General features: G+C 42.5%; 3 protein-coding genes across 6 annotated transcripts; all 3 read left to right on the top strand.

Moving 5' to 3' along the window:
- Positions 1-552: 552 nt before the first annotated feature.
- On the top strand, positions 553-5217 carry LOC119896605 (myb-like protein X). Its single transcript, XM_038710099.1, has 2 exons — positions 553-4030; positions 4117-5217. The coding sequence occupies exon 1, from the start codon at positions 1465-1467 to the stop codon at positions 3052-3054; it is 1590 nt and encodes a 529-aa protein (XP_038566027.1). The 5' UTR covers positions 553-1464; the 3' UTR covers positions 3055-4030; positions 4117-5217.
- Positions 5218-6100: 883 nt separating this feature from the next.
- Positions 6101-16321, top strand: LOC119896602. Of its 4 annotated transcripts, XM_038710093.1 has the most exons (5): positions 6101-6385; positions 6463-6674; positions 12257-13049; positions 13339-13508; positions 13874-16321. In XM_038710093.1, the coding sequence occupies exons 3-5, from the start codon at positions 12309-12311 to the stop codon at positions 14850-14852; spliced, it is 1890 nt and encodes a 629-aa protein (XP_038566021.1). In that variant the 5' UTR covers positions 6101-6385; positions 6463-6674; positions 12257-12308; the 3' UTR covers positions 14853-16321. The 4 variants fall into 4 exon arrangements, with proteins under 4 accessions (XP_038566021.1, XP_038566023.1, XP_038566020.1 ...); XM_038710095.1 differs by lacking the exon at positions 6463-6674; XM_038710092.1 differs by having other exon boundaries at positions 6101-6674.
- Positions 16322-22155: 5834 nt separating this feature from the next.
- On the top strand, positions 22156-25145 carry LOC119896604. Its single transcript, XM_038710098.1, has 2 exons — positions 22156-22291; positions 22649-25145. Exon 2 carries the CDS (start codon positions 22651-22653, stop codon positions 24274-24276), a length of 1626 nt encoding a protein of 541 aa, XP_038566026.1. The 5' UTR covers positions 22156-22291; positions 22649-22650; the 3' UTR covers positions 24277-25145.
- Positions 25146-27178: the final 2033 nt, after the last annotated feature.

The raw sequence follows: 27178 nt of genomic DNA, 5'->3' as shown, positions 1-27178 counted from the left end.
TTCTGGGGAAATGTTTCAGTTAGAAATAAATGAGTTAAATCATGTATGTTTTGATTTTCCAGACCCAGAGAGTCCCCTCGTAGCCCGCCGTCGACTCCGTACAGACCCAGAGAGTCCCCTCGCAGCCCGCCGTCGACTCCGTACAGACCCAGAGAGTCCCCTCGCAGCCCGCCGTCGACTCCGTACAGACCCAGAGAGTCCCCTCGCAGCCCGCCGTCGACTCCGTACAGACCCAGAGAGTCCCCTCGTAGCCCGCCGTCGACTCCGTACAGACCCAGAGAGTCCCCTCGTAGCCCTCCGTCGACTCCGTACAGACCCAGAGAGTCCCCTCGTAGCCCGCCGTCGACTCCGTACAGACCCAGAGAGTCCCCTCGTAGCCGGCCGTCGACTCCGTACAGACCCAGAGAGTCCCCTCGTAGCCGGCCGTCGACTCCGTACAGACCCAGAGAGTCCCCTCGTAGCCGGCCGTCGACTCCGTACAGACCCAGAGAGTCCCCTCGTAGCCGGCCGTCGACTCCGTACAGACCCAGAGAGTCCCCTCGTAGCCGGCCGTCGACTCCGTACAGACCCAGAGAGTCCCCTCGTAGCCGGCCGTCGACTCCGTACAGACCCAGAGAGTCCCCTCGTAGCCCGCCGTTGACTCTGTACAGACCCAGCGCACGGCAGAGCTGTAGAATTTGCATACCGCTTGCGTTAGTAAGCTTATCAAAGCTCTTTCTAGCAGGACATTCAGGGAGGGGGAAGCAGTTGCTTCCAGGTAAGTGTTTGTCTCCCTGGGTGTTCATAGTGTCGGCTCTTTACCCTGTTCGAGTGTTGAAGTGTCCACAGAGTATAGAGAAAGTATCTGGGTTGTAGTAGGGGGGTTCTGATGGAGGTATATAGATGGCACACATGTAGACATGTGCCATGTTTGTTAATTTTCAACCATATATTAGCTTCTTCTTGTTTAATAACTGATGGACTGGCTCAGTTCTGATTTACACAATATAGTCAGGCCTCCTGAATCTCTGCCTTGGGTTATTGTGGGATTTTTTGTTGATGGTATAATAATGTCAGTGTAGCCGTGAGGACGACCAGTGGAAACATCTTCTCTGCACCATGTCTCCTGTAAAACTATGATGTCAGAGTCTTTTAACTCTCTATTAAAATCTGGATTTCTGCTCTTTAAACCAAAAGCTGATGATCTCAGACCTCGAATGTTCCAACATGTTATTGTAAACGATTTCATCTCCAAGTGTAATCTGTTCAAAAATTAGACAAACACCTTAAAAAACAAATAATAGTAAAGTAGATATTAAAAATAATACTATTAACAAACAAAAAGGAAAAAGTGTAAAAAGAGGAAAATTAAACTAAATGAATAAAATATTAAACTTTGAGTGTTGAGTGTTTCACGTGTGAAATACTGTTAAGAATTGTCCTTAAATTGCTACTCGTTTAAAATGATATCCAACATGCTAAACCATGAATTATATTGATGTCGTCTGGTTTCTTCACAGGAAGATGTTTGACCAGATGGCTACAAGTCAGCGAGAACACGAGGACGAGCTTCAACAAGACAATAATATTAGTTCATATCCAGCTGAAGAGACTGAAACAGACAAACCTAAGTGGAGCAGAGAGGAGAGCGATCAGGAGGAAGAGGAGGGTGATGGAGAGGAGGAAGAGAGCGATCAGGAGGAAGAGGAGGGTGATGGAGAGGAGGAAGAGAGCGATCAGGAGGAAGAGGAGGGTGATGGAGAGGAGGAAGAGAGCGATCAGGAGGAAGAGGAGGGTGATGGAGAGGAGGAAGAGAGCGATCAGGAGGAAGAGGAGGGTGATGGAGAGGAGGAAGAGAGCGATCAGGAAGAATCCCAAAAATGGGAAGACAAAGATAAAAATCAAGAAATTTTTGAGAAGATAAAGGATTTAGAGGCCAGGCAAGGTACATCTGAATCTGCAATAAGGGTGGGGTTGATCAATGTTTCGTCACTGAACAAGAAGAAAACTCCGAGGATCAAAGCTCTCATAGAAACAAACAAACTGCACGCCCTTCTTACAACAGAGACGCATTTAAAAAGTGAAAATGCAAAGGATGTGCTCAAGAAGGCTACGCCTGAAAACTACAGGTTTTGTTATCAGTGTAGAGATGGAGGACGGGGAGCGGGGCCGACAGGAGAAGAGCAGAAAGATGGAGGGGTAGGAATGCAAGAAGGTGGAGGGGTAGCAATCCAGTTCCTAAATAATGAAGAATGTCACCCAATCCATTTTGATGTTGATATTGAACATGTTGGCGCAAAGCTGACATTTGGTGGACGGGAGGTTATGATTATCTGTGTGTATCGTCCACCAAGCAATGGATGCAAGAAATTTCTAAAACAGACAGAAAAAGACTTCAAGAATTTTCTGAAGGAGATGGGCCTAGACAGCCAAAGTAGTCAGGATGAGAAGGACAAGAACAGCGAGAATGTTCTTACTGAGAGGGACAAGAAGGTGAGGACATTTTTAGAAGATAAGTGCACGGAAATCAACAACTGTTTGAACCCAGTCAGGAAATTTCAGAAAAAGATACAAGAGGACATCGAGAAATTTCTGGAGGAGATGGGGCTAGACAGCCAAAGTAGTCAGGATGAGAAGGACAAGAACAGCGAGAATGTTCTTACTGAGAAGGAGAAGAAGGTCAGGACATTTTTAAAAGATAAGTGCACAGAAGTCCAAAAATGTTTCAACCCAGTCGGGAAATTTCTGAAAAAGTTTGAAGAGCTTGTGAATTGTGTTTCCAACACTCACAAAGACCAAAGTATCATTATCGCTGGTGATTTCAATTTCCAAGTTAATAAAGACGACAACAAAGACGCTAATCATTTTAAAGAGCTTTTAAAAAATGTTGAACTTAATCTAGAATCTAATAGAACAGACAATCCTGTGTGGGAGGCAACACACGAGAAAGGTAACACTCTGGATCTGGTCATCACCAAAAATGTTAAAATCAATTATCACTTTGTCCACAAACCCGACCCCGTCCCCAAACTATCAGATCATTACACCATATTTTTCTCCGCAGGGCTAAAATAAAAAAAAGAAACGCCTGCACATCAACATCAACATCAGGGGTATTCAATTTGAATTCAAAGAGGTCCAGTTAGAGACAATTTCCCGAAGCAAAGGTCCGGAACATCATGGAGCGCGAGCGTGAGCGCGAGCGTACGTGTTGGTAAATGCAACTTTCAGTGTGTGTATTGATAACAGATCGTGCGCATCTTTAAAGTATGATTCAATTTTGCGTAAAATCATCCTCTGCACTGTAATAGCACAATACATTAGATAACTGCCCCCCAAAAAGGACACGATCCCCTCTCACTTGGCTTCCCCAATAACTTACCACACCCCACGCCACTGACACAGAGAAATCCTCAACATTAACATGAATCCTGATGATGGGATATATTCCATATACTGATGAACAGAATCAGAGTGTCGTCTGCTGCTTAAACACCAGATGGCAGCAGAGATCAGACTCACCCAGAGAGAGCGCCACGCACACACTGACAACATGTGATGTCATGTGTGATGCCACTTCTATAACATGATGTCATGGGGGATGTCATTTCTGTTACAGGTGATGTCACTTCTATATGGTGTGATGTCATTTCTATAAGGTGTGATGTCATTTCTGTTACAGGTGATGTCATTTCTATAAGGTGTGATGTTATTTTTCCATAAGGTGTGATGTTATTTTTCCATAAGGTGTGATGTCATTTCTATAAGGTGTGATGTCATTTCTATAAGGTGTGAAGTCATTTCTATAAGGTGTGAAAGGTGTGATGTTATTTCTATAAGGTGTGAAAGGTGTGATGTCATTTCTATAAGGTGTGATGTTATTTCTATAAGGTGTAATGTCATCTCTATAAGGTGTGAAAGGTGTGATGTCATTTCTATAAGGTGTGATGTTATTTCTATAAGGTGTGATGTCATCTCTATAAGGTGTGATGTTATTTTTCTATATGGTGTGATGTTATTTTTCTATATGGTGTGATGTTATTTCTATAAGGTGTGATGTTATTTTTCCATAAGGTGTGATGTTATTTCTATAAGGTGTGATGTCATTTCTATAAGGTGTGATGTCATTTCTATAAGGTGTGAAAGGTGTGATGTTATTTCTATAAGGTGTGAAAGGTGTGATGTCATTTCTATAAGGTGTGATGTTATTTCTATAAGGTGTAATGTCATTTCTATAAGGTGTGATGTTATTTCTATAAGGTGTAATGTCATCTCTATAAGGTGTGAAAGGTGTGATGTTATTTCTATAAGGTGTGAAAGGTGTGATGTCATTTCTATAAGGTGTGATGTTATTTCTATAAGGTGTGATGTCATCTCTATAAGGTGTGATGTTATTTTTCTATATGGTGTGATGTTATTTTTCTATATGGTGTGATGTTATTTCTATAAGGTGTGAAAGGTGTGATGTTATTTTTCTATAAGGTGTGAAACAGAAATGCATTCCTGAAACAAAAAATTTAACCAAATTAAAATAACAGTCCGATTTTGGTTTTTGCAAATTTGCTTCTTGTTTCTTTGTTTGAATAAAGACATTATGAAAATAAAAACAGGTGGGTCAGGTGACCCGGAAGTAAAAGTACATATTAAAAAATAAAAGCAAAGAGTTTAGAATGGCCGTTCTGTAACAGTATGCAGCACTAACGTTATACCAAGGTAACGTCAGAGGAAACATTAAATAATAAATAAATGAACTGGACTGATGGGAGTCTGTTAGCATCAGCTAGTGTTGTAGTATCTAGATCGGTCTTGGTCTGGAGACCGGCCTTAAGTCCACTTCTTGGTCTCGTCTCGACGGCACTTGTACTCTGTCTTGTCTCGGACATTGAGGACTCAGGATTTTATTTCAGTTTTTACTAGTCAAGACCATAACTTTGGGAATATCAATAAATTGCTTTTGCATTGTCTGATGTATTCGTTAACATCCTAACTTTGATTGGATGTAAAATGTTTTGCTTCATATGGAACCAATAACTCAAATTACAATGTACTGTTCCCATTAACGACTGCCCCACCCCCTCTATCTGATTACATGTGGTTTAATATTGTGCATTTATCCATGTACACAGCAAGAGTCTGCTCTCCTCATCTCCTTCTTCCTCTCCGTTGGGTTTACAGGGGTCTCTGTTGTAGCTCCCAGTCACCACTTTAGAATATTTCCATTCTGCAACTGCGAGCCTCGTCCATCTTTCTCTTTTGTTCTTCAATAAATCATTTAATCCCGTCTATTGATTGTGTGGTTCTTGCTAGTGAAATGGCTCATTTCATGATGAACTGTTCCAAACTTTCAAGAATGCAGGAATAAAGGTCTCTAAAGACCCAGAGCCAAATGTTTTGTCTGGAGAGTGGGCTGACCGGGGACCAGTTCCCAGAGCCAACTGTTTGCCTAAGCCCCCTGTCGTGTAAAAATTCAAGACTTGGGCCAGATAAGAAAGCTTGAACTTTTACCAACATTTTTATTATCAACAAAAACAGACACCAATTAGAATCCAAAAGTTCCACCGGAGTGAGTCAGAGATCCGTGCAAAATAGAGCCCCATTCTGTTACCAGAACAGAGACCCGAGTCCACATGAAAACCATGTAACGACTTTCACCTCCTTTTATAGCTCTGCTTCTTGGCTTCACATCATCTCTTGGCTCTCTTTCCTGCTGCACCTGAATCTGGGAAAGTCCAAGATTTTCACGTGCCCAAGTATTTGGTGGGAAAGTCCCTGACTGCCTGCTCCTCCTCTCTGTGTCCTCTGCATGAACTCTGCTTGATCATGCCATTTCTTCCATAACCTGACTTTTGTGGAATAAACTGGTGTTGTTTGTGCTCTGTGCTAGAAACAGGACATTCTCACTGTGATGGACTATATTGATGTATGTTTTGTAATACAATTTTCACAAAATCTGCTTCTATATTTTCCTTTGTAAGTGTTTTTGATGCTCCCTCCCTTTTCTCCCAAAGCACACGAGCTTGCTCACACTCACACACACACATACACACACACATGTGCTACTGCTGAGTCTGGGCAGGAAGGAGCACACACACTCAGAGCTGTAGAGTTTTAACACTGTGATCCTAACTTTACACTATAAAATAACACTTTAAATGATGATGTAGACCACCATTGCTCTAGTAATTAATGAAAAACATTTAGGCTATAATGCTCTAAATTAATTCACATCACCCCCCTGACCAGAAGTCACATGACTTACAGAAAGTGATCTGCAGGAGGGACTCTGGTCCGTCTGCAGTCAGGCAGAGGAAGGAAAACAACTACAGGAACTTAACTTCAACAACAGGAAGTGTGTTTGGCTGCAGATTCTCTCCAAACTTTATCCCACTACAACTTTCAGCAGCAGGTAAGAAACTCTGATCTGTATGTACATGTCTCCAGCTAGACTACAGAACACTGTGATTGGTCAGGTTCTCCTCACAGCTTCTTTATATTTACTGAGCTGACGGACTACATGGATTGAGAGAGAAAGTTTCACGGATATCTGAAGCATAAGAAGACTCAGCAGCTCAGCTCTGTGTAACACGCCCAGGATACTGGATACTCTGACCCTGCAGTACATGGTGTCGCAGTAAAAACAGTTTGATCTGACACGTAAAGAAACAACTGAGAGAACCTTCAAACAGTGAAACCAAGTAAGTTCATAAAGTCTTAATCTCTTAAGGAAGTCAGTCTCTCCTGATCAGGTGGAGATCTTCTGTTCACCCATCTTTTTCTTAGAGACATTAATCTGACATTATAAATGCCATCATGTCCAAAACCTTTGGTCTGATCAGACAGAGTATGTATTCCCAAAAGTCTTTACCGTCATCAGTCTGGGCTAAACGAGCTTTCTTGTGTTTTGGCTTCAGTAGTGGCCATGCACCCACACAGTCCTCGCATATAAACAAACGTACATACATATGAATCACATATATAAATTTCCATATATGGATTCACTCCCTGATGGTGTTTTTTCCTGTTCAAGGTCTTTTGTTGTTTTGAGCCAGTTATTGTTTCCAAGAGGTCAGAGATCACTTATCAATACTTTACTATTATTTAGTGACGGTTATTTGGTAAGACCAGCCCCAACGGGCATGAGGTAGGCCTGCACGGCGTGAGGAAAATATTCAATGTGCGATAACATCATTATATATTGAGGTGACATACGACCTGCAATAAATAAACTAATGTTGAAGTGTGCATGTTAGCTGCCTGGTTGTTTTTAAATTATAAGATTAGACTTTAATATTTTAAATACAACTAAATGTTTTTTCTAGAGCAGCAACAACTTCACTAAATATAAAGTCAATATCTGACATCACAATACTTTTAGAAAGAATGAAGAACTCAGACAACAGTCAGTATGTTCCTCCTCTTCCTCCTCTCTGCTGTTATTCACTGCCTGCAGGTAACGTTACCTGGTAGGAGGAGGAGCGTCTGGTTTGTCTCAGCCAGTAGCTGAATTTACAACAATGTGCCAAATTTAAGCCTACAGACCAGGCTAAGATACGGAAACCATAAACTATTAAGATATATTTATCTCTTTCATCTACTTGTTAGTTAAGAGTTAAATGTTGTGCTGTTGTGTTTTGTTCTTATCAGTTGGTCTATTTCTGTGTCACACAGAGCACATTTCTGCACGTGTTCACACTTGGCCGATAAAGCTGATTCTGATTTTGATGTTGACTATTGTCATTGTTGGTGGTGTTTCAAAGTGTTTCACATTAGGCTGAAAAGGCATTTAAAATATAAAAAGAAAGATCAAATAACAGCTCAGATGCCATTCGCGTGCAGTAATTTTTATTTATTTATATATTTAAAAAGCATATCTTTTCAGCAATGGTTATATGCCAGAATTAGCCCGAAGGCTATTTTCCATCTGTAGTCCTCAGCAGGTCGTCGCAAGGTACAAAGTAACACAGCTAAACATTATATTAGAAATATGATATAACACAATTTAAAAGACAGCACAGTTTTGTAGACAGGGTTATGTAATTTTAAGTGCTGTTTATGCAGTGAAGTGCTGCATCTAGTACAGCATACATACCCCTGATCTCTGTCCTCTTCATGGACAATACAAACACCATGCAGCCCCCTCTCGTGGAGGCCCTGGTTACAGTTCTGCCACCACCGGTGTATTTTTAATGGGGTTGGAGCAAGTTCATGTTGAATCTTATATATAGTGCAGGCAAATTTAACCTGTTGGAAACAGCCACCTAGTTCCAGGATGAAACGCCTAAAATAACATACCCAAAATGAATCAGTAATAACTCCTCAACCATTTGACCTAGATGCATAATTATGGTCTCCTTTGAAAGGTCAGAAGCTCAGGAATATAAATCCATTGTACATTAACAGACTACATGGAGATGCAATAAAAAAGCTCTATTTTAATGCAATAAACCATCAAAACCATCATCAAATAGATTATAATGCAACTGAATATCTTCTAATACACCTGGAATGCAATTGTAACTGTAATTTTGATGAAAATAAACTAAAATACAACAGTTTTACAATTTTAAAAATATACCAGGCAAATATTTACTGTTTAAATGTTGAGTTTTATTGGGAGTTATCTTTAAAACATTATTTCTGTCCATACAACCAAGTTCCATATAATATAAAGCTTCCAAAACATTGAAATATTGATAAAAAGAGTGACTATTGATCAACATTCCTGTGAGCAAAAGCACTCCCATGCTTTACAGGCGTGTAGCTGGAGAACGGAACATCCCACAGTGATGGGGGGCATCAACTGATGGGATTGAGCAGACCTTTCATTTGATACCCGGGGCCCAGTTGTTCAAAAGTAATCTGATCGGATTTCTGCTGTTGGATTGGATCAAATCTTGAAAATGGGTTGTTCTAAAGAAGAAAAGGATTCTGAAATCGCATCAGATCACCTAATCCAATCCTGGTTTTGATCTTGATCAAAGCTTCAGTTTGTGTTGTTCAAAACTTTTTAGTAGAAATAGGATCCCTTTGATCCAAAAAATCTGGATTATCCTGATCCCAACAGAAGGCTGGATTTTAGGAACAAAATGTCACTTTTAAAATCTTCCAAATAATACAAAATTTTTATCATGTAGTAGCCTATATACACATTTATTTATATTTTGCACTTGATTTGTTTAAACTTTACAGTGATAAAGTAGATAAAGTAGACATTACCTATATGCCTTTCAGTACAGTAAAGTAAAAAATAAATAATCCCCAAACAGCTGTGAATATCAAACAAAAATAATGTATTTAATTTCAACTGTCACTTATTGCTGTACTTTAATTACAAAGGCACAATCAGCAAGGGGTGAACAATTCAAAAGTAGTTTGTAACAAGTTCATTCCTCATTGCAGGTCCAGTCCCATTCTGAGATCTCTGAATGATCCAACTATTGGACTGTGTCACGATCCTGTCTGCCATGTCATGTTTTGTACTTTTAGTCAGTTTTATTATATGTAGTTTTGGTCTGTTGGGTTTTGGGGGTCTGTCTTGTCTGTCGTCTAGTGTTTAGTAAGTCACGTCTGTTACCCCAGTGATCCCTCTGCATGTCTGTCCCTCGTTAACCCTGATCTCTGTCACCTGTGTTGCTCCCGCCCTGCTCGTTATCCGTGTGTGTGTGTGTGTGTGTGTGTGTGTGTGTGTGTGTGTGTGTGTGTGTGTGTGTGTGTGTACTTGGTGTTTCTGTCTTGTCCTTGTCGGGTCATTGTCTGCTGTCTCCCTGAGTTGCTGTGTGATCGCTTGTTGTCTGCCCTTTCGTCGTATCTCCCTGTTTCCCTGCACCATTCGGATTTCGGTTTGGACAACCTCTGTTTTGGACTCGGTATCAGCCACTCAAACCTGTGCTCGCTGTGCTGTGCTTTAGTTGTTTAAATAAATCACTAAACTGTACCTGCCGGCTCCAACCTGCTCAACCCTGCCTTTACCACAAAGGCATGACACTGAAGCGGCCGCCTGACTGTCGATATCAAAGCACATATTGGAACAAGTACGTCTTTAGAAACATCGAAATTACGGTTAAATAGGCTGTTAGTTTTTGTTTTACCCTAAGCCTTATGTAATAATGTTAACGTATCGATGCTCCACTCCTGCGTTTTAGAGCCAATCATGGTCCGCGTTGGCAGCGTTCATATTTCTAGCTCCACCCGATTAAAATGGAGGCCGTTGCCATGGTGAATTGTAGTATCGGAGCTCCATTGATGAGGCTTTTTTTCCTCCCCACTCGCGCCTCCATCAGGCTCAACATACTCAGAGCTGACTGAACTTATTCTGATCGGCCTTTCTGAAACCAAAAGCTTGGAGTTCAGGTTCACACTCAAAGTTTGTTGAACCTGCTTTCTGAAACAGGCCCCTGAACCAAGGTCCAGTGAGGCCCTCAACTATTTTGTAAATGCTTCACCCTCTAAGGCGATGCTACATAAATGATGGCGTACATCACACATGTACAGCGCACAACACAGCCTGTCACACACCTCTGGACGCAGGAGGAGGGACTGCGTCGGCACTGCCGTGGTCACGCACGGGGGAACAGCATCACACACTGCCCGACAGATTTCTCCTTCAGAAGAATATCTGTACAGGGTGTGTATGTGTTGTGTCCACACGAAGCAAAGTGTCAAGTCGAGGGCTTCGTCCAGAGAGTGGGTGGACCACCACACCACCTCGTCCTCACGCTGCTTCTCTTCAAGGGAGAGAAGATCGCAGAATGAGGAGCGTGAACCGAGGGTGAGCGCTCTGCCGGCGTGCTACGTTCCGAGGCGCACGCAGCATGGGGGATAACGTCAGAAAGAAGCCTGTGTCACGGACGCCGCACACCCGTACTGGTGTGGCGGCGTCCCGCCCCGCTCGGGCCAACTTGCTAGAAGACATCGCTCTTCTTTCCTGATTGGAAATCTTCTGCTCTTTAGACAGCTCAGTGCTGAAGAAAAATGGGAGCCAAAGGCCGGGTCTCACCGCTGTGTGTGTGTGTATATATACATCCCCCAAAATGCACCACAGGAAGTCATTCCTCCCTGTGGCCATCAAACTCTATAAGTGTCTGACACACGGCTGCGTTCAGACTGCAGGCCGATGTGACCCAAATCCTTATGTGACTCGGATCTGATCTTTTTATGACAGTGTGAACAGGCCGGGTCACGTGGAGTCTGATCTGTTCCAGTTCGGAACTGGTCCACTTTCATATGTGGTCCAAATCCGATCTTTTTAAACGCCACCTGTCTGGACACTCAGGTCGCATTTGATGCGACTTTGACGTCACTGCAGAGCAGCTGTTGTCACAGCTCTGCTGTGGACGGAGCCGCCATTATTAACACGTGGCTCTCTTCCATCGCTACCTCGCTATTATCTTATTATTCTTCTACCTGAACTCCACCGGACCGGAGCTCTCTTCTGAGTTACGTGTATGCTACTTGTCCGAGCGGACACACCGGGCAGAGAGATGGAGTGAGCGACTTGTGGGGCAGATGCGTTGTCCAGCGCCAGAAACCGTAATGAAACGAACAGGAAGTTGTGAACACTTGTCATAATTCTGGAGAAATGTGACGAGTTCTTCTTCTGCGCATGCGGGTCACTTTCAGGCCGCCAACAGTTCACACTGGAGTCTGATATGGGCCACATTTAAACTAATAATGTGAACCGTCAAACTACAAAAATTGGATCTTGAATTGAGCATTAAGGCGTGCAGTCTGAATGTAGCCTTAGTCTGTTTTAAACTGGACACTATTATCTGTTTTGTGCAATAACACCTGCTTAAATACTTAACGTACAATACTCTGCTGCTACTATTTATTCATTATTACTGTTCACCATAACAATTCTTTAATAATGCAAATATTGTACATATCCACAGACTTTATATTTTTCTATATATTTTATATTTAAACTCTTCTCTTTCTATTATTATTTCTATTCCTTATGCCTTGATGTGCAATGTGTACAACTGTGACACAAGAATTTCCCCTCGGGGATCGAAGTATTTCTGATTGTGATAAGAGGCAAAAAATGGATGGATGGATATTTAAATTATTTATAGTATTTTAGTGTTTGAACCTCTGCTATTCTTTTTCTTTCTTTTTCTTTTATATAGCGGTTCTAAAAAAATCCGTCACTTTATCTCAAACATTAAAAACAAAGTTTTAACTTTTTTTTGTGTTTCGTTGTCTTCATCAGTAGAAAGTTTGCTCAGTTGTCATGGAGATGTTTTAGCTAATCTGTCCTCTGACTTTCTTCTTTCAGACCTGATTCAGCTCTCAGCTCAGAGGATCCAGAGGACACAGAGACCTCCATCATGGCCACCGCTGACCTGCTGCTGGAGCTGATGTTCTCCTGGATCCAGCAGAGGGAGCTCTGTGCAGAGCAGCTGAAGAAACTGGCCCAGGAGCTGGAGTCTCTCAGGGAGAAATGCAACGTCAGTGAATGTGTTGGCAGCTCAGCGGCAGTGGTTGGAGCTGCATGTGTGATCGGGGCTGGCGCAGTCACTTTGTTCACCGGTGGAGCAGCTGTTCCACTTTTAGGCTTGATCGGAGCAGTGTCTTCAGTTGGAGGGGTCACCATATCTGTGGTTACTAAACTCACTGAGCACTTCTTATCCAGTAGCACCATGAAAGAGGCGCAGAAGATAGAAGAGCAGAGCAACAAAATTGCAGAAAGAATCCAGAAACTGTTCCAGCAGCTGAAGGCCGAGGTGAAGAACAGGAGTTCCTCAGCAGACCCAGATAAACTGGACCGACGCATGATGATGGAAATTCTGACAGCCATGGGCCGACGCAGTGGGCTGAAGGGGGAGATCAACGTCCGCATGTGTGGTGACAAGCCACAGTTTTATTTTGATGCAGGACCAAGACACATTGGACTCAACAGGATGGCCGTCAACCCTGCATTGGCGGTTGGATTTGCCGCTATTTTAAAATTTTTCGCATTTGAAGTTAGCGATAAAGAATTAAAAATTTTGTTTGCTAACGGCGCCAAACAACTGATGAAACTTTTGTCTACAACTGGATTTAAAACTGCTCTTAAAGGAGGAGCCAAGGTAAGATTCAGTAACTACACACTTCCTTTTCCTCAGTAAATCACAAATCTGATGTCCACACTACATCCAATTCTAATGCTTCTGTCACCCCAACCTGGCAACCCACAACCTGATCCAAGGGGCGTGTGTGTACGGGTTAGCTAACTTCACTTTAGCTGTAGTCAAATTATCAGGGCAGGATGGCGTTCCACCTAAAGAAATGTTGTTTTCCTTGATGCTGACATTCTGATAATGTTGAAAAATAAAATTAATCATGTATTGATCAGTTCCTGTTCATCATCATCATCAGGTTGTGGGAGGAGCTTTAGGACTGGCGTTTGCACTTCCTGAGGCGATTGACAACTGGACAGACCTGATCAAGAATAATCATGTGACTGAAGCGAGCCAATCACTGAGAGATACAGCTGACGACCTTCTGAAGATCAGCCGGACACTGAGGGAACAGTTTGACAACATCAAGTAAGTTTTCTGTCTTCTGTGTTAAAGGGATTCTTGAACTCAGCTTTCAGACCTGTAGCAGGAGAGTATCTGTTTGTTATCTAACCATCCAAAGAGACACTAATATTTATACTAGAATATGGATAATCTACCACATTGTTCCAGCGGATTTTGGAACATCCTGATGCTGCAGATGAGGCAAGTTATCCTCTTACCTGCAACCTAGCAAGCTAACGCCATGCTAGCCATTAATCAGAAATTAGAAAATGTAGACACAAGTTATTACTTCCTCTAAGTGTTTTCTGTACATTTCAGATGTGTTTGTGAGCCATCACTGATGTTGTGGTTTCTTAAATCCTGCTGAGCATCGTTTGTTTTCTTCACAGGGAGATGTTTGACCAGATGGCTACAAGTCAACGAGAACACGAGGATGATCGTCAAGAAGACAATAATAGTTCATATTCAGCTCAGGAGAATAGCGATCAGGAAGATGAGGAGCGTGACAGAGAGGATGAAGACAGCAATCGGGAGCGTGACAGAGAGGATGAAGACAGCGATCGGGAGGATGAGGAGGATGATAGAGAGGAAGAGACGGAGGACGATGAAAGCAGTCACGAAGCTCCTGCAGCAATAAGGGTGGGGTTGGTTAATGTTCGGTCGATGAACAACAAAACATCCAGGATCTTAGAGCTCATAACACAAAACTACCTGGACGTCTTCCTCACAACAGAGACGTGGTTAAATAGGGACACTGGAGACGATGTCCTTACTACAGCTTCACCACACAATTTTAATTTTAATCATCGGTCAAGAGCTACGAGAGGGGGAGGGGTGGCGATTCAATACTCACGGTACCTGAATGGTGAACAAATTCATTTCGACTTCATAACAACCTTTGAACATGTTGCCACAGTTCTGCAACATGATGAGTGGACCGAGCCGGTCCTGATCATCAATGTGTATCACCCACCGGGGTACAACCTGAACCGATTCCGTGCCTTTCTGGATGAGCTTCAAATGCTCTTGGATGAGGTTCGTGAAATCTACAACAGCATCATTGTAACTGGCGATTTCAACATCCATGTTGATAATGAAAGGCGGACCGCTACGGACGAGTTTGAATTCTTTTTGCTGATTAATGACCTTTTTCAGCATGTGGGGGAGCCAACACACCAGGCAGGTCACTTTCTGGATCTGGTCCTCACCAGAAATGTTGAAATCTCTAATTTATCTGTCCGGAACGATAGAATATCAGATCATTACACTGTATATTTCTCTGCAAGGCCAGCGTCGGGAGATAGAGAGGAGAAAACCAAAGAAAAGGCGGATCGAGACGAGCCGGCAAAGAGGAAGAAAGAAGAATAGAAAATATCTCAGGTTTAAGAAGTGAACTTGGAAACTCTTTTGCTTTGCTTTGAGTTGTTTTATGTTTATTTTGTAGGTTAGCTAACTTGGTGTTAGCATATTTCACTGCTAATGTGGCTAGCAGGCTTTGACTAGCTACCAGCAGCTAGCTTGCTCAGATCCTAAAGCTGCAGCTAGAGGCTTGCTGGGCAGTGAGATGAGATCCACAGATACACTTAATTAGCTAATTTATCACCAGTGAGGTACAAAAATGGCTGTTGAGCCACAATAAATCACCACAGGAGGAATTAGGGCGACTACGAGTATCTGGCACCAAGACGTTAGAAGCAGATCTTTGTGCCCGTTGTAGGCAGTTCAGCAGTGGACAGGGTCAGCATGGGCGCCCTGACTGGTCTGCAGCCCCATATGCAACAAACTGTGAAGCTCTGTGTATTCTGACATCTTTCTATCAGAACCAGCATCAAATTTTTCAGCAAATTGACCTACAGTAGCTCGTCTGTTGGATCAGACGGCCAAACTTCGCTCCCCACATCCATCAATGAGTCTTGTGGCCAGTTCACTTTTCACCTGATTAAACACTAATTTATCCTAATTTGATTTTTAATATTGAAACAAACCAGTTTCTAGAGAAAAGATGTAATGAAATAAGTCAGGAAAAATAAGACCTGAAATAACAAACAAAGGACGGCTTAAGTATTTGAGAAAGTACACCATATATTTGTATTATATACACTTGTATATAGACTTGTATGACACAGAGCAGGCTGAGTGTGAAGCCGAAGCGTTTGGGGCTTACAGTTTTTCTCAGTTGCTTAAACACTATAAACAGGTTTTTGATCTGAAATTTCATGACTATAACTTCATTTTTCAGAAAGCACACCCCTTTCACTAAACTCTACACACACACATCCCTTCATTTCTCATTGCCCACACCATGTGGTCATTTAGAGAGCACTAACAATCAGTATTGTTCAATCAAGTCAGCAGAGCTTGAGCTCAATTAGCACACAGCTACCCAGGTGGAAACACAAAGAATCACAACTGTTAACACACCGATCAGAACCTTCAACAGATGGATAAAAGGACCAGAGTCAGTTCATTCAGTTTTGGAACAATGGATCCAGGGAAATCTGAAGGAAGACGTAGAGCAGTGGTTCTCAAAGTGGGGTCTTTGATGGGGCTCCAGGGGGTCCCCCCAGCAAAAAGAGGAATTATTTAAAAATACTACTTTGGTCATGGGTTTCTTACACTTTCTGTAATAAAACATCTAAAAAGCAAAACTTTAGGGGTCCTTGTTGGGAAATAGTTTAAGAACCACTGAGCTAGATGACACCAGAGAGGAAGAGGTGGAAGAGGAGGAGAATATCTGGCCTGTCCCAGACCAAAGACAGGATGTTTGGGCAGAATTATTTGTTGTTTGGTGTGTTAAACTCTTCAGCACTCTACAGAATAAAAAATGTGTAAATGCACATTTGTTGTTTCTTTTGTTGTGTTCGTCGTGTTTTTGAGGGGCAGAACCAGAAGCAACATCACTTCTAACCAGTTTTTGTAGAATTGTTTTGTATGTATCTCAGCAGTGTGTAAGACTGTTGTAGTTTGTGTGTTTTTGGGGACTTGTGTGTCATGTCTGAGGGCAAAGTTTGGTTTTTCAGCAAGACTGAATGTTTTTGAGAGGAGCGCTTCATTTTGACCTGAAAATAGGACGTTTGGGGAAACTGGGTGAGAAGTTGTGGATTTGTTTAGAGTTTTGAGAAAAAGAGGCCTAATCTCAAGAAATGTGTTCAAGCAATCGAGAGAAACTGTAATGTAACGTGAGGACAGGATGATAATGAACCATGAACAAAGAGTCAGAATGTTTCGTCCTTCAGCTGCTCGGCAGGACCTTTCTCAGACGTGTCCTCCTTCAGCTTTAACGTTGCTGCCTCTAAGCCTTGATTTAGTTTAGTCCAGGAGCTGCTTCACTTCTGTTTCTGTGTGGAGCTTCTGTGTGACAACAGTGTGTTTGGATGTTAAATCCTCAACATTACAGTTTTTCTCAATTGTTTACACACAAATTCTGGTACTTGAGACACAATGTAACTCGTTCACCAACCCCCTGAACCAATTCTGCTAAACTACAAGCACAATTCCAGCTTTACACTCAAATTGCAGTTCTAAAACACACTTTTTTCAAAACACTACACACAATTCTCTGCTTTTGGCACAAGTTTGATGCAGAAAATATCTTGTTTTCACAAGGAACACACTGCCATTCAAATATGCACACTGACTCATCACAAGGGCAAACACCCGTCACACAGTTTTCCAATTAGCAATCAGAACTTTAGCATAAAAGGGCAACAGGTGAGCTCTTCAATGGAGCAATGGATTCCAACAGAGCCAGAGCCGAGCCCCGTAATCGCTGATGCGATCCGAGCCACTTTGGTTGATCATGTGGTCAACCATGGTCTAACAATGAGGGAGGCTGGGCAAAGAGTTCAGCCTAATCTGAGCAGGTACACTGTAGCATCCATCATCCGGACTTTCCGAAATGAGAATAGGTAAGAAATCTACTCTCACTAGCAAATTGCAGTACTGCATATCAGTACAGTACTCAATGAGTACAGAAGTACAGTATTGCCTGTGGACTGTTCTGTAGGACTGTAAAAATACTGTAAAGTATGTTTCAAGTATTTAGGAAATGTATACCTACTTTGTATTTACAGTATTTTACTATTTGTTTGGCAGAACTGAAAGATTACCAACACAAGGTGGTCAGGAACGTCTTCAGTCTCCTGAACAGGAAACTGAAATCATAAACACGGTCCTAGAAAACAACGTGATAACATTACAGCAAATATAAAGAAAAAGAATAGAAAACAATGACATATTTCAAAATATTGCTAGGGTAAGCTTATCAACACTGGACCGTGTCTTGCGCAGAAATCATCTGAGGAAGAAGCAGGTCTACAGGGTGCCATTTGAACGCAATTCAGAAAGAGTCAAAGAATTGCGATATAACTATGTGCAAGTGAGTCCCACAATTGATGCCTACTGTCAACACTGTATACAGTAAATTATACATATTTCAATGTTGTAATCCTGATTGTGCTTCACAATAGAGACCACTCCATGTCTATTTCTGATATTGTCATGTGTGTTTCAGAGAGTCCTTGAGCTAGAGGTGGCTGCAGTGGAGCACCAGTTCATCTTCATTGATGAGGTCGGGTTCAACCTCACAAAAAGACCAAAGAGGGGAAGGAATGTCATCGGCCAGCGTGCCATTGTTGAAGTCCCTGGCCAGCGCGGAGGGAACGTCACAATGTGTGCAGCGATTATCCATCACCATGCTACCCTTGGCCCCTACAACACCGCCCATCTGATCACATTCCTGGACACCCTACACAACACACTCACTCCACCAGATCAGGTAGACGGTCCAGAGCAGCTCAGGTATGTTTTCATTTGGGACAACGTAAGTTTCCACAGGGCTGCTCTGGTTCGTAACTGGTTCACTGCCCACCCACGCTTTTTAGTTGTTTATCTCCCTCCATAAATCCAGTGGATTTATTTCTTTTATATTTGTTTGACAGGGAAACTGTGAACATATAGTAATATATGAACTGAGAAAAGGGCTCTTTTCCCATTTTAATGTCGTGTGCATGTGTCTGTTGTCAGATGACTAATTGTGACTATAGGATGTCACAAGGAGAAAAAAAAAAAAAAGTATTAAAGATTTAAAACTGATTCTTTTTTTCCTTTGTGCAATGCATTGTGGGTGCTTTGTTTGGTCTATATAAACTAAAAGACAGCCCAACGTGACGTCTCACATTAGAACCGACTAACAGTTTGTTGAATGTACTCCTCACAGCTAAATGTGCTCCACTTCAACATGTGCAGAATAAAAGCTTCAGTGCGAGCAGCCACATGAAAATGTTCATGTATGATGTTTCTGACAGCAGAGAAAAGAGAGAGAAGGAAAACTGACCCCACTGGCCAGGGCCGCCCCACCACCACAACACTTGCCACGCGCCCCAGAAACAACTGCATGCCCTTGTTGTGGGAGAGCCGGGAGGGGCAAGTGACTGGAGCCTCACCCGTGCAGTTTTTTCTGATTGCAAACATAAACACTTGTAGGGCAGATTCACACTGAGCACATGTGACAGACGTGAAAGAATCTGGAGAAACCGTGGTGAACATTATGCTGCTTGCTCCCTTCTTTCTTGTTGTTTTGAAGAAGTCATATTCTGCTTTTTGGCCTTTTTCCTGTAATTCATTGAGATATTGCTTTTTTTGTGCATGTAACAGGTTTAAAGTGAAAAAGTCCAAATGGGGCCTTTTATTGTGGCCAGCCTAAGGCACACCTGTGCAATACCCGCTGGAGCTGGCTGAGTGAAAAGGAAAGGATTTATGGACATCTATAAAGGCTGGTGTGTAAATTTTCCTTCTTTTCCAAGTATCAACAAAGATGTTTGTTTGCGTTCAGCTGCCAATTCCACACCTGCGCAGTGGACCACAGTCGCTCTCGCGCATCAGTGGGAAAGTGTTTTCTACTTTACCAATGTAGTAATTTTTGCATTTTTGTTTATTAACTCCTTTTTCTGCCGTAACTGGTTTTTCTGGTAACATTTACCAGAGAAGAATATAAATATTGGACTTTCAACTGCTCATACTTTCCCCCTGCTCTTTATTGAACCTAGGGCTGGGCAATAAAAGAATAATAATTATTGCTATATAATTTAACATTAAGATACTCATCGCTTTTCACTGAATTTTTATCTTTGATATTTATTATTCCTAATGTTTTTAACTCATTGTGCACAGCCTAAAGAAGATAAAGACAGCCGAATCATTTCCCCTTTTAAAGTAAAAGAGCCGACACACAGTAACACTGGTCTGTCACAACAAATGTGACGAGGAAGATGCTAAACAAGATGATCAGATACTGTTGTGAAATTTATTTAAATATTCTAACACTTCTCTTTTCACAAACACTTCTGCCAGCAACAAGCTGATGGGGTCAGATCTTGAACTTAAGTATAAGTAGTAATACAAAATACTCTTATGAATAGTGTTATAAAAGTGTTGCATTCACAATTTCACTCAACTACAAAATATTAGCAACAATATAGTTTTAAAAAGTTAAATGATGATAATACTTTGTCAGATATTTTTTACATCAATGCAGCTCCATCTGCAACATCACCAAAAAGAGAGAAGTAGAAGTACTCATCATGCAGATGGGCCCATTTCAGAATAGTATTATTATAATTATTGATGCATTCATGTGTTCATCTATTTAATGTTGCAGCTGGTAAAAGGTGGAGCTCATTTTTATGACTTTATATACTCAGGCCTCCAGACTGCGACCATTTTGGTCACAAAAGAGCAAGTCAAAATTTCATGTGGTTTCATTCGTGCAAGTGCAAGGAGACCATTAGCAGGCTAATCATTAGGCTCTGCAGCGCGACCGTTTCACTGGCAAAATGCCCCTAAAGTCCGAGCACACTGTGCAAATTAATACTGCAACCTACCCTGAAAAAAGACATGAAACTGCCTGAACTGAAATTAATATTATACAAGTGGTGAGCTATACAGTATACCAATATATGAAATGGTTGCGGTATGAGGGCAATGCTCTGCTGTGTTCACATTGTGGGCAATGTGGCCCCTCCGTTGCAGGCAACTCTAATCTTATTCTTTGAAGTTGCACAACAACAGTAAGAAACACAAAACTTTCAGGGACCGATGTATCACACAAAATACTGAGCCCCACCACAATACCTGGACCTTAATACCTGGATTACCTCATGTTCTGGTGCACCAGTGCTACCAGTGGAAAAGTTAGTCTGGAACCCTGATACTGCTGCGTAGCTTATGAATTTCACCCTGAGGATCAATTTAGTCTAATCTAAACCTACAATAATACATCAGATATTGGAGTTCATTTTGTATTATTATTCTGACTTGTAACCAAAGTTGTCATCTAAATGTAGTGGAGTACCCTTCAACACACTGTATTTTTTCCTTAAGCCCAGTTCACACTACACAAGTTTTAGCCCAGTCGGCGAGCTCGGTGACCGTCGGGCTGTGATCAGGGGTAAGTCAGTGATCGATCGGCAGTCGCCAATTGTTATGTGTTAACTATTCAAGGATGCGTCAAAACAACTCGTCAACGCATCACTGACACATCACAGCCGCCAGCCAGATATCTAGCATGCCAAATATCCGGCGGACTCGGCTGACTCGACATCCACATCCAGCCAGTGAGACCAGGCAGCTGCTTTTCATGGCAAAACACTTTTTACTCCCCTCCAGCTCTCTGTAGCTCAGACGATCCCTGCTACCTGCGTGTGCTGATCCATCCTTTCACCCAGATTCTGTCTTTATAATAACAAACAACAGCTGTTTCATGTGTAGGTTCGCGTCGTTTCACATTTCACGTGTGTTTTCTTGACAAAACGTGGTTTGGAGACTAGCTGTCAGCTCATGTAGTGTGAACTCCACAACGACTTCAAGACTCCCGTCACAAGACGGCAAGTTGGCCGACGCTGGAAGTCGTGTTGTCTGCATGAGCCTTTAAGAAGCTTTAATGCTGTTTAAATCGGTGGATCTGTTTGACAGTATGATGTCCTGCATATCTAACAGTTTTATAAAGTTTCTTTTGTGCATCATTTAGACTCATTTCCCCAAAGTACAGCTTGATAGATCTGTTTTCTGTGGAACCTTTGAGATCTCCACTAGAAGTTGAAATGAAGTTCGGTGGGTCTGAACATGTTTGGCTGCACAGAATGAGCTTCTGTCTTCACTCTGTTAGACGTGTTTCTTAATCTGATGAAATCTTAACTGAAATAAAATGTAAGCATAACTAGGAATGATTGCAAAAGCACACGTTGCCACACAGACCAGATGAGCCCAGAGGAGGTTATCAGCCCTGCCTCCTCTCTCTATCATTTCCCCATAAAAGGTGATGCTGTGCAGCTCTGACAGCCCAAAAATGAATATTAATAATCCATCTGTAGAGAAGGTGTGGCCAATCAGCTTCCTACAAAGTGACCAGCTCTGCCCTGTCAAGCTCAGAGATCAGAGGTTCCTCTGAGACTCAACAACCTCCAGACTGTCGTGACAGACTGCGATCACATCCAACAACCAACCTCCGGCCCTCCGACCAACCGGCCGCCTGTCGACCAACCGGCCGCCTGTCGACCAACCGGCCGCCTGTCGACCAACCTCCGGCCCTCCGACCAACCGGCCGCCTGTCGACCAACCTCCGGCCCTCCGACCAACCGGCCGCCTGTCGACCAACCTCCGGCCCTCCGACCAACCGGCCGCCTGTCGACCAACCGGCCGCCTGTCGACCAACCTCCGGCCCTCCGACCAACCGGCCGCCTGTCGACCAACCTCCGGCCCTCCGACCAACCGGCCGCCTGTCGACCAACCAGACATTAACGAGACATCAGGTCTGTCTACTGAGTCTTTTGGGCTTTGATGAAGAAACTGGGTTCAGGCAGACAGGTGTATCACTAAGCAAAAGAGATTATGACACATGATCTGTTCCTCTAGATCACACCAATCGGAGTGTTCCAGGTGGTTTTTGAATTCTTGACCATGTAGAAGCATTAAGCTCCAGCAGGAATAGCACCTCCTAGTACAACTACTGCTATTTGTACTGCTGCTTCTGCTTTTACTGTTCATCAATACTACTTCTACTACTAGTAGAACTTTTGCATGTCTAGTTGCTGTATGAACTAAATAGTGTTGAGTCGTAATGAAGAAGTAATTAAGGTGCTTGTGTTTGTCATGTTGTGTGTTGGCAGTCATGGCGTCTCCTGGCCTGCTGCTGCTGCTGATGTCGTCCTTCCTCTTCCTCTCCATCGTGAGCGTCTCAGCGTCTCCTGGCCAGAACCAAGTGGAGGAAGTCACTCAGAAGAAATTAAACAAAGCGAAGGAAGGGGCTAAAGCTTTTGCAAAATATTTTGTCAACACCATTGACCAGATCAGACTGGCAACCACCCCTTTTCTGGGGTTGATAAACCCAGCTGTGCCCCTGGTATCTGCTATTTTCACTTTAGCAACGGTGGCAGTGTCACTAATAAACAATAGCCTAAAAGATAATCCAATTTTAGACGCTCTCCAGTATGAATTTCAAAGTCTTAATTCTAAGCTTGACAAATATCACGTAGAGCAGAAGTGGGACACCTGGGCAGCAGGTGCCTACCACAAGCCAGAGAAGAACATTGATGTATCCTGGAACACGTACGAAAAACTAGTGCCGAGTCTATTCCGCAGAAAAAATGACAATGAGAGGGAGAGAATTAAACAAGAAATTATTAAAGTCTGCTCAAAGAGCCAGCCCGCCACTCAGACCTTGCTCAAGTACCTGACAGTCGAAGGACCAACCTTAACAAATAACCTCGCAAAGGACCTGGCTGCTCATGTTAAATGTCATGAAAAGGATCTCAGAGAATACACCGTGTTCATCTCTAAACTCATCTACAAGGGCAGCACACTGAATCTCTTATGTTACAAACTCAAGCAAATAGAGTCTAAAGAATTAGTTGATGGGGAAGCTGACATTGCATACAACTCTGCATCAGCTATGTTCCAAATCCACAAGAACTGCATTTTAAACAGTTTTACATACATTAAACCAGAGGTGGAGGAGCTCATTACCAACTCCAAAAAACGTCAACCACTAGCAACTGAGGTCAGGTCTTTCTTGGTGCAGAATTATGGCAGGTATGACTGGATGGTTGTTGCATTTATAACCCAACGTTCCAAACATAAAATAATTGAAACACTCAACAGCCACGTCCTGACAGGATTTACTGAGATTAAAAAAGGGAAAGTTAGCGTGGGCGTAGCCAGACAGGTGAAAGGGACTCACACAAAGGCAAGTCGAGTTAAACAAGCCATCATCAGCTGCTTTACTAAGCCAGTTTTGTGTTATAAGGTTGCAGAGAAACTCCGTGAGTGTAGAGGATCTGTGGACGGTATTCCAGTGTCTCAGACTTACACAGCAGTACACGCCTTTTTAAGAAAAGCCCATGACAGTCACGATGCAAAGGAAGTAGAGGATGAAGTCTCCGCCGACCCTCAAGACACTTCATCTAGCCCTCCTTACATTTATACAGGGAAGTGTGAGAAATCTCCAGGTGTGAAGGGTGGCAAGTTTGTGGTTATGATCAAAAGTGATGAAGAGATGATGACTAAAGATCCCTGCTCCAAGCTGAAGTGTGGTGGTGACCGAAGAGGGAAATGTGTTCGTGTGGAAGACACCTTTGTAGCCATGTGTGAGTGCAAGCTGCCGTACTATGGACAGAACTGTGAGCAGAGCTTAGAAGATTACAAGAAAAGCTTACAGAGCTCCATAGAGCAAGTTTTTAAGCCAGCAGTGGTGGACAAGCGGCTCCGTAATCAGTCTGTAAGAAGGGCTGGTATCTGATGCAGCCGGGAGTCAACACCTTTCATGAAATGAGTTTCTCGTCTTAGATGGACACTCCAACATTTAGTTAAGTCCTCTTATATTATAATACCTGATATTCAAAGTCTTTAGTTTCCCCTTATTTCACAGTCTTCAGCTTCCTACTGGTTAACAGTTTTCTACAGAGTCCCAGAAGAAAAGATATTATCGTGAGCACAAATGATCTCGTATCGTGTGTCCAGATAATGTTTTGCAAAAAAGGCTGAAAATGAAAACTTATCTATTGGCTAACGTGAAGCTAAAGATTGCTGCAGCTGAACCACATAGTTTGATAAACAATTACTTAAAAAATGAACTCAACAAAGACTTTGACATCAATCTGGATTAAAACAAACCAACATTACTCCTGTTAAACAAACAAAGCTGAGTGTGGGAGCTCATTTCATGGAGTTGACTTCTCTGATAGCTAGCTTGGTGTTTCTGACTGCAGCAACTGAGAATGTAAAAACTTCAGAACATGTTTCTCTGATGGACAGGTGTGAGTACGAACCTCAGTCTGTGATAGCCACGTCTGACATCCTCCCATCTGTGTTAGTTATTACATCATCAGCTGCTAGGCAGAGTTTAGCTGCAACGCAAACCGCTAAGTAGAGCGAGCCTCTGTCCACAGACAGGAGGGACGACGTTCCTTCAGACAGTCACATTAAAAACAAGTGAAGAACAAACTAACATCAAAAGGCTTCTGTGTGACCTGATGCTAACGACCACTTCCTGCCTGTCAATGACATCAAACTGGACAGAGTTTAAACCACTGAGATGCTTCTTCTGCTTCAAGCTTCTGTCCTGATTTTCTAAGTTGCTGAGATGAATAAAGATTCAATTTCATCCTCTCTGGTGTGTTTTTATTTTTATTTTTTTTTTACGTACATTCTCTTAAAAAAAGAACTAACGTACTGTTGAATCTGCATGTTACAACCAAGCAACAAGAAGAGACAGAAAACCGGAGATAATCTGCAAATTAAGTAACATACGGTGAGAACAGGCTGAGTTAATAAATGTGAAAAAACATGATAGCATTGTTCAGTCAGATCGTTCCCCCACCTCAGTGTCCTCTAATGATTTGCATCAACCGAAGGGTCCTCTAGGTGGCGTTTACACCCTAAATGGTTGTTTCTGCGTCTGTCAGGAAATTGACAGCAAATTTAAATTTTTCCCATGACAAATATACAATTTCACATAATTTGGGAACATTATTTTTTACCATATCTGTGAACAAATTTTCACAGATATGCCAGTTTTCTGCTGGACAGGTAAGTCAGTCCAACTTGAGCAATGCCAATTTGGCTGCACAAAATGATCTTTTTAGACAGGTTTCTTAACCTTATGTTATCTTAACTGAATTTCAATTTAATCAGGCAAGAAACATGGGTTGCCACAGAGGTGAACCCAGAGGACATTATCAGTCCTGTGTTATCATGTGCCCATAAAAGATGAAGCTCTTCATCTTTGCAGCTCTGCCTGCCCAAAAATGAATTATACTCCAGCTGTTGAGAAGGTGTGACCAATTAGCTTCATACAATATGGCTCTATCCTGTGAAGCTCAGAGGTTCCACTGGGACTCAGCAACCTGTATGACCAACCTGCAGCCCCCTGACCGACCTGCAGCCCCCTGAACGACCTGCAGCCCCCTGAAACCGGCCACCATACATCAGGTAGACTAGGGACGATTCTAGGACCAACCTTTAGGGATTCTCAGCCCCTGAAAATGTAGCATGGATACAGTGCTTTGCAAAAGTTTTCACTAATTGTTGGAGAGTGAAGTACTAGAGAGGAGCTGGTGCAGAGCAGAGCGGGACAGTGGACCAGTGGGTTTACTCCCTCGGAGGAGGGAGCGTGGAACTAGTGTTTCTCTAATAAAAGTGTTCAGTCTTGTGTTTTCAGTTAAGCCTTGTTACCTGCACACTTTCTCATTTAAGGACGTAGTTTTGTGTTGCAGATTGTGAGTTTCAATTGTCAGTATTTTTTAATTGTTAATAAATATCTTTATTGGTAGCACAAGATCTTGTTTTTATGGCCCGGTTTTCATTTACATTTTTTATATTTGTTTTCATGTGGGGGCTCGTATGGGAAATCCCCCGGCAGTCTAGGCCTATAGCAGCATAAGTAAGGGATGGTTCAGGACTCACCTGAGCCAGCCCTAACTATAAGCTTTATCAAAGAGGAAAGTCTTAAGCCTACTCTTAAATGTGGAGATGGTGTCTGCCTCCTGAACCCAAACTGGAACCTGGTTCCACAGGAGAGGAGCTTGATAGCTGAACGCTCTGGCTCCTAGTCTACTTTTGGAGACTCTAGGAACCACAAGTAACCCTGCATTCTGGGAGCGCAGTGCTCTGGTGGGGTAGTAAGGTACTATGAGCTCTTTAAGATAAGATGGTGCCTGACCATTAAGAGCTTTGTAGGTAAGAAGAATGATTTTAAATTCTATTCTGGATTTTACTGGAAGCCAATGCAAAGAAGCTAAAACAGGAGAAATGTGATCTCTTTTCCTGGTTCCTGTCAGAACATGTGCTGCAGCATTCTGGATCAGCTGAAGAGTCTTAATGGACTTTTTCGAGCAGCCTGATAATAAGGAATTGCAGTAATCCAGCCTAGAAGTAACAAATGCATGGACTAGTTTTTCTGCATCATTTTCAGACAGGATGTTCCTGATTTTCACAATATTACGTAGGTGAAAAAAAGACGGTCCTTGAAATTTGCTTAATGTGAGACTTAAACGACATGTCCTGATCAAAGATAACTCCAAGATTCCTCACAGTGGTGCTGGAGGCCAAGGCGATGCCATCCAGGGAAACTATATCTTTAGATAATGCGTCACGGAGGTGCTTAGGCCCCAGAGCAATAACTTCAGTTTTATCTGAGTTTA

Source organism: Micropterus salmoides, unplaced genomic scaffold (assembly GCF_014851395.1).
Source record: "Micropterus salmoides isolate LMB-PRFRI ecotype aquatic unplaced genomic scaffold, ASM1485139v1 Ms_hic_scaffold_10, whole genome shotgun sequence".
Taxonomy (NCBI): Eukaryota; Metazoa; Chordata; class Actinopteri; order Centrarchiformes; family Centrarchidae; genus Micropterus; species Micropterus salmoides.
Note: the sequence above shows the minus strand (reverse complement) of the source record. Positions and strands in the feature narration are given on the sequence as shown.